The following is a 6,884-nucleotide window of genomic DNA, read 5'->3' as shown; positions in this document are numbered from 1 at the left end:
TGGAAAATGCAAACATTGTGAGAAGCTACACTATGGTGAGTGTTGGTTTAAAGGAAAACCAAAGTGTCATGGCTGCAATCGATTTGGTCATTTTGTTAAGGACTATGACCAAGCAAACAAGGCAGGGAAACTTGCTAACATTGCAAATCAGGTAACTGAACCTGCCATTATGTTCTATGCATGTCATGCTGCAACAATTGGAAAGAATGTGAATATGTGGTATGTTGATAGTGCATGTAGCAATCACATGACTTCCCATGAGTCCTTACTTGTAAATGTTGATAAAAGTGTGAAGAGTAAAGTCAAAATGGGGACTGGTGATCTAGTGCAGTCAATAGGCAAAGGGACTTTGGCTATAGAAATGAAGGGTGTGACTAGATATATCAAAGAAGTCATGATTGTACCAGGTTTAGATGAAAATTTGCTAAGTGTAGGTCAAATGATAGAACATGGGCATTGGCTTGTATTTGGTGATAATGCAGTTGATATTTATGGAGATAGGCAGCTGGAAGATTGCATTGCAAGAGTGCCAATGAAGGGAAACAGATGTTTTCCTTTAAATCTAGACTATGTCAATCCTCCTATGGCAAATAGAGCAACAGTTGGAGAAACATCCTGGCTGTGGCACAGAAGATTTGGACACCTAAACTATATTAGTTTGAAGCTGTTACAAGAGAAAGATATGGTTCAGGGATTGCCTAATCTACAAGAATATGAGAAGGTCTGCTCTGGTTGTGCTGTAAGCAAGAATCACAGAAGTTCATTTGATAAGGAAAGAGCTTGGAGAGCCTCTCATCCACTAGAACTGATTCACTCAGATATATGTGGTCCAATGCAGACCATCACTCTTGGAGGGAACATATATTTCCTCACCTTCATTGATGACCACACCAGAATGTGTTGGGTGTTCTTCTTGCAGCATAAGTCTCAAGCATTCAACATATTCAAAAGGTTCAAAAGCATGGTTGAGCTACAAAGTGGTTATCAAATTAAGAAGCTAAGAAGTGATAGAGGTGGAGAATACACATCTTTGGATTTCTCAAAGTTCTGTGAAGAGATGGGATTAGAAAGGCAACTGATAGTAGGCTACTCTCCACAACAGAATGGAGTTGCAGAGAGAAAGAATCGTACTGTGATGGAAATGGCAAGAGCCATGATGCATGAGAAGAAAATCCCTTTGAAGTTTTGGACAGAAGCTGTCAATACAGCTGTATATCTACAAAACAGAAGCCCTACAAGTGCAGTGGACAATTCCACTCCATTTGAGAAGTTTAGTGGAAGAAAACCAGGTGTCAAGCATTTGAGAATATTTGGTTCTCTATGCTATATTCACATCCCCACATAGAAAAGGCACAAGCTGGAAGACACAGGTGAGAAGGGAGTATTTGTAGGATATGGTGTATGTGAAAAGGGGTATAGAGTGCTCAACTTGAGAACTCAAAAGATTGAGCTGTCTAGGAGGGTTATTTTTGATGAAGAAGCAATGTGGAATTGGGAAACAAATGAGGCATTGCAAATTCCTATGTCTTGGGGTGATGGAGCAAGTTCAACATTATCAGATTTGGATTCAGAACCAAATCTGTTACAGCAACAGATTGCGCAGTCTCCTATGGAAACACAAACAAGTAGTGATTTGCATGCTACTCAAGACTCAGCTCTACTTGAAGCTTATGATAACACCCCCAAGAAATGGAAGAGTTTGAGTGAAGTGTATGCTCAAAGCAAGATGAGCATCATTGAACCTGAAAATTTTGAAGAAGCAGTCAAAGATGAAGCTTGGGGGAAGGCTATGACTGAGGAGATACTTATGATAGAGAAAAACTCCACTTGGGAATTGGTTGATAGGCCAAGTAGTAAACCAATTGTGGGAGTGAAGTGGATATTCAAAATTAAGCTTAATCTTGATGGCTCCATTCAAAAACATAAAGCAAGACTTGTTGCCAAGGGATACACACAAAAACCAGGGATTGATTTCAATGAAACCTTTGCTCCTGTGACAAGGTTAGACACCATTAGAACTCTCATTGCTCTTGCTGCTCAGAAAGGCTGGAAACTATGGCAATTGGATGTCAAGTCAGCCTTCTTAAATGGTGTCCTTGAAGAAGAAGTTTATGTTGATCAACCGGATGGTTTTGTGGTTAAAGGTGATGAGGATAAGGTGTATAGGTTAAGAAAAGCTCTCTATGGGTTGAAGCAGGCTCCAAGGGCCTGGTATAGTGAAATCGACACCTACTTGAATCAGTGTGGTTTTCACAAAAGTCCAAGTGAAGCAACTCTCTATGTGAGAACAAAGGAAGGTGTGGGAACACTAATAGTGTCAATCTATGTAGATGACATAGTGTATACAGGAAGTAGTGATGAAATGGTGAAAGAATTCAAAGCTGAAATGATGTGCAAGTATGAGATGTCTGACTTGGGTTTACTCCACCATTTTCTTGGTATGGGAGTAACACAAACTGAAGGGAGCATCTTCATTCATCAAAAGAAGTATGCTCTCACTCTCTTGGATAAGTTTGGACTCAAAGACTGCAAGTCAGTAAGCACTCCATTAGTGGCTACTGATAAATTGAAAAGAGAGGATGGAAGTGATGCTGCAGATGAAAGTTTGTTCAGAAAAATTGTAGGCAGCCTGCTGTACCTTACTGCAACCAGGCCAGATATCATGTTCTCTGCCTGCCTGCTTGCAAGATTCATGCACAACCCTTCTAAGATGCACTATGGGGCAGCTAAAAGGGTTCTAAGGTACATACAAGGCACAATTGATTATGGAATTGAGTATGTGACTGGAAAATCTGCACTCTTAGTAGGTTACTGTGACAGTGACTGGAGTGGATCTGAGGAAGATATGAAAAGCACTTCTGGATATGCGTTTTCATTTGGAAGTGGTGCTTTTTCGTGGGCATCAGTCAAACAACACAGTGTGGCTCTTTCTACTGCAGAGGCAGAGTATGTGAGTGCAGCAGAAGCTACATCACAAGCCATTTGGCTCAGGTTTGTTCTTGAAGATTTTGGGGAAGAACAGACCACTGCAACAACTGTGTTTTGTGACAACACTTCAGCCATAGCAATGGCTAAAAATCCAGTTTTTCATCAACGGAGCAAGCATATTAAAAGGAAGTTTCATTTTATTAGAGATGCAATACAAGAAGAAGTGATTGAACTGCTCTACTGCAAGGGAGAAGAGCAGATTGCTGATATCTTCACCAAAGCACTTCCCAAAGACAGGTTTGACTATTTGAGGAGAATGCTTGGAGTGAAATCAGCTAGCACTTTAGAAGGGAGTGTTAAAATGTAAACTGCCTAGCTAATTTCAGATTAGTTAGTAAGCTCTAAGTCAGTTTATATTTAATCTGTTCTAATCTTTGTGTTAGCTGAGTACCTTGAGCTTATATGCCAGGTGCAATGCTTGAGTCTGTTTTCTATTCCCAGCTGTTAGGACAGCTGTGTATTGCCATGTGTCATATTCACATTGGCTTACTGTTACAAACCGTTAGATTTGGAATCAACTGATGTAAGAGAACATGCTATTGTCATGAGGGAATATAAGCTCTGCTGCAATGTTCATGCAGAGTAAGTAATTTGTTAGAACAATCTCAGTTTCTCTGCTCTCTCTCTCACTCAGTACATTCTTTGCTCCCTTTGCAATCCAAATATTCAACAGGTAAACGGTATTATCTCCCCTTCTGGCGGTGCTGGAACTTGGTTGGCCTTCTTGGTCACGTCTCAAAACTTGGTGAATTTTATCAAGAGCTGAAAAAAAAATTAAGCTTGTTGTCGATGATGTTTTTGATTGCGGAGGAGAACTCACGGCCTGCTTTCTGTACTGAGGGGTCATGATCATGAACAAAGTCGTGAAACTTCTCAGATAATCTATTGCTATGGAATTGATGAGGAACCTTAAGCATGAACGTGTCAAGAACATCCTCAATTTCATAAGCTATGTTTTGGATCTCTTTTACACAAGTTTGAAGCACTTCAAGGTCTGATGATGATGATGATGCTGAGTAATCCCTTAGATATGCTCGCATCCTCTCTAAACATTTCTTGGCGTTTTGAAAATCATCATGGACGTTGTGAGTTCTTGAAGGCTTGAGTTTGTGGTAGAGGAAGATTATCGCCTTCTCCGCTACCACCAACGCTACTTGAACGGCAATGTCAGCCATTAATTTGTGGAGAAAGACAAATTTCCAAGTTCTTAAAGACCTCCCTGCTTCGAAAAATGCAGAATGTAGAAAACTGGTGCAGAAGAAATTAACAACTGAAAGAGACAACAATTACTTCATTGCTCATGATAAAAGGAAGCTTAGAATGGTATGATGCATGAACAAGACACACACTTTGTAAACTAGAAGAATGATTTGGACGTTGAGAGGTTAATGGAAGAAATTTGGTGGATGAACATTATAGGAAGAAAGGTTCTGAAATAGTATTATTTTGATGGGGATGATGAAAGTTTGGTGGTTTGAGCACAGATTTATAGAGACTGAGAAGCTGTAGATATTTAGTACGTAGAATAGATACAATTATACTAAAAGATATTTAGTATGTATGTAATCAGAAAATAAAATAAAATAAAATAAAAAATTGCAGGTACCATTTTTACAGAATGTGAGGGCCACATGCATTCTTAGCTTGAGGTTGCATGGGGATGATCTTTTTTGTCTGAATTATACGTTGATTTTTCCTTTCCCAAAACCATGACATAAGAATCTTCTGCGCAAGTTGCACTGACTTGCAAAGCAACTCACTCGCAAGGGAGTCAATCTCCTGAAAATACCATTAAACAATTTCCTAGTTGCCATCAAGCTACAAGTTACGACTGTCCTCTTCACTGCAAATTTTGTCATGTTATATACAACCGATTATACTTAAAATTTTATTGTTGACGAAAAAAATAAAACATCTTCAGTTTAATGGGCATGACTTAGAACATTAAAGAATAATGTGAATGAAAAGGGGTTTCAATGAAGGGATATTAAATTATTCTTATCCAACAAACAGATGACCCTAAAACCTCCCAATAACCATAGAATTAAATTATCTAGTTGCAAGGTTGATAAGGGCATGGATCAATCTCGATATGTATGGAAAAGTCTCCAGAGAAAATATCATGATTTAGCAGATGTGGACAAATTCTACATCTGCAAGTACGAGGACCACTTGAGAAACTTTGGCTTATATGTGTTGAACAAGTCAGCCATATTCTTTTTAAGTCATCCAAGTGAAGTCGTTTATTTTTTATATGGCCTGAAACAGAGTGAGCTGTGGATGGCAAGAAATTTCTGGTTAACCTTAATTTCATTGTTCTCTCCTATTTTGCTAGACTTTGTCTTTTATTTTCTATTTCATTACGATGTCATTTCATTCATACAGAAGCATTTCCCACTCATTCCACACCACATAACATCACATCAATAATCTCCATTTTTTTTTAAATTAATAAGAGAGCGAACATTAGAAAAAAAAATATCACTAGACCGATAAATTTTAAAAAAAAAAATTTAGCTCGTATGCTTGAATCTCTAAGAATGTCACTGAGGATTTTGCATTAGTGCCTGCAAATGATTCTTTGGACCATAACTTGCCTATTAAGTTTTCTCTCTTCTTTTTTAGGCCAACTGATCAAGATCTAAAGGTGTGACGATATGGGGTGGCAAGAAAATCCTACTTCTGAGATTTAGTCATCTTTTTTTTCCAGTCTTTTAATAGGAACAATATTTTATCATTGCCTTGAACAAAGATTCCTTTCTAAAAGTTGCATTTGCAGATAAGCTGGGTAGACCATTAGAAATAATCTAACAAAAAAAAAAAAGTAGACATTTGCAGATGAACTGGATCGACCAATAGAAATAATCCAACAAAAAAAGCAGACATCCCAAGAAACAAAGAAAGCATCTGACAAGACAAAATGCAAGTTGCATTCCAGTACATTCATAAATATCAATTCAAATTAAAGTAGTTCATTCATCTTAGTTTCTTTTGGTTCTTGGCCTTCCACTCTTTGATATCAGCTTCAATCTGTTTTTGCACACTTGCATGGAAACCTGGATAAGGTTCATAGCCAAAGGCTGATTGAAGAAGCTCAAGCAGCACAAAGTAAGGCCCCATTAGAAGTGCTTGAACAAAGTTGTCTGAAAGAGCCGGTGCTCTTTTCTCAAATATCCCATGGCCTATGAACTGTCCAGTCCAGCAGAACAACTGAGCAGCCAGAACAAGCTTCCATGACCTGGAAAACCCAAGTCCACCAGCAAGAAAACTGGCTCCAACCCAACAGAGAAAGCAGAGCAAAGCTGCCAGGGGCCCTGCTTTCTTATCCAAGCAAACATAAAAAACAGCATACATCAAAGTAAAAACAAACCCAAAATTCAATTCAAGACCATGTTCACTAATCCCAGATGGGAAATTGTAGAGTGAAGGTGTGAAATGGAGAAGAACGGCAGCAGTGAAGAACAATGGCCACACAAAGAAAGTGTGTATCAAAATGTTAACTGGGTTGCTGTGATATGCTCATAAAATGCAAAGTGCCTTTCAAGATCAAACGATCCAGTCCTCCCCATGAAACTTTTCTTGCCAAATTGAATTGTGTTTGTTGGAAGAAAAGGACAGGGTTTACTGGAAATTTAGACTTGACTGGCAAATGAAACAAATTGGGTACAGATAAAAGCACAGCTGGTGAAGTTTCCTGCTAGCTACTTTGAAATTTTCTTTCTTAATTGTATAACAATGTGTCAGTGGTCATTTTTTATAATATCGTTAAACTAATTTTATTGGGCTATATATTAAAACATATGTCTACCCACCATTGTCTTGTATCTATGGCAACCAGAGTTCTTATGGATCACCATGAGACACATGCCTCACAATTGATTGGATCTGGCCACCTA

The 6,884-nt window shown here is 38.5% G+C and overlaps 1 protein-coding gene and 1 pseudogene across 2 annotated transcripts in view; both read right to left on the bottom strand.

The window, feature by feature from the left end:
* LOC117625276 (disease resistance protein RPM1-like) overlaps positions 1–4,163 on the bottom strand; it is a 5,385-nt gene extending 1,222 nt beyond the window's left edge. Inside the window, exon 1 of the mRNA XM_034356864.1 lies at positions 3,752–4,163. Within this exon, the coding sequence (XP_034212755.1) occupies positions 3,752–4,163 (412 nt within the window). The remainder of the gene's footprint in view (positions 1–3,751) is intronic.
* Positions 4,164–5,896: 1,733 nt separating this feature from the next.
* On the bottom strand, positions 5,897–6,724 carry LOC117625845 (annotated as a pseudogene). The gene has a single exon (XR_004585452.1). The product of XR_004585452.1 is annotated as a 2-hydroxy-palmitic acid dioxygenase mpo1-like (transcript).
* Between the last annotated feature and the right edge of the window lie 160 nt (positions 6,725–6,884).

The sequence above is a fragment of the Prunus dulcis genome, chromosome 4 (genome assembly GCF_902201215.1).
Source record: "Prunus dulcis chromosome 4, ALMONDv2, whole genome shotgun sequence".
Lineage (NCBI taxonomy): Eukaryota > Viridiplantae > Streptophyta > Magnoliopsida > Rosales > Rosaceae > Prunus > Prunus dulcis.
Note: the sequence above shows the minus strand (reverse complement) of the source record. Positions and strands in the feature narration are given on the sequence as shown.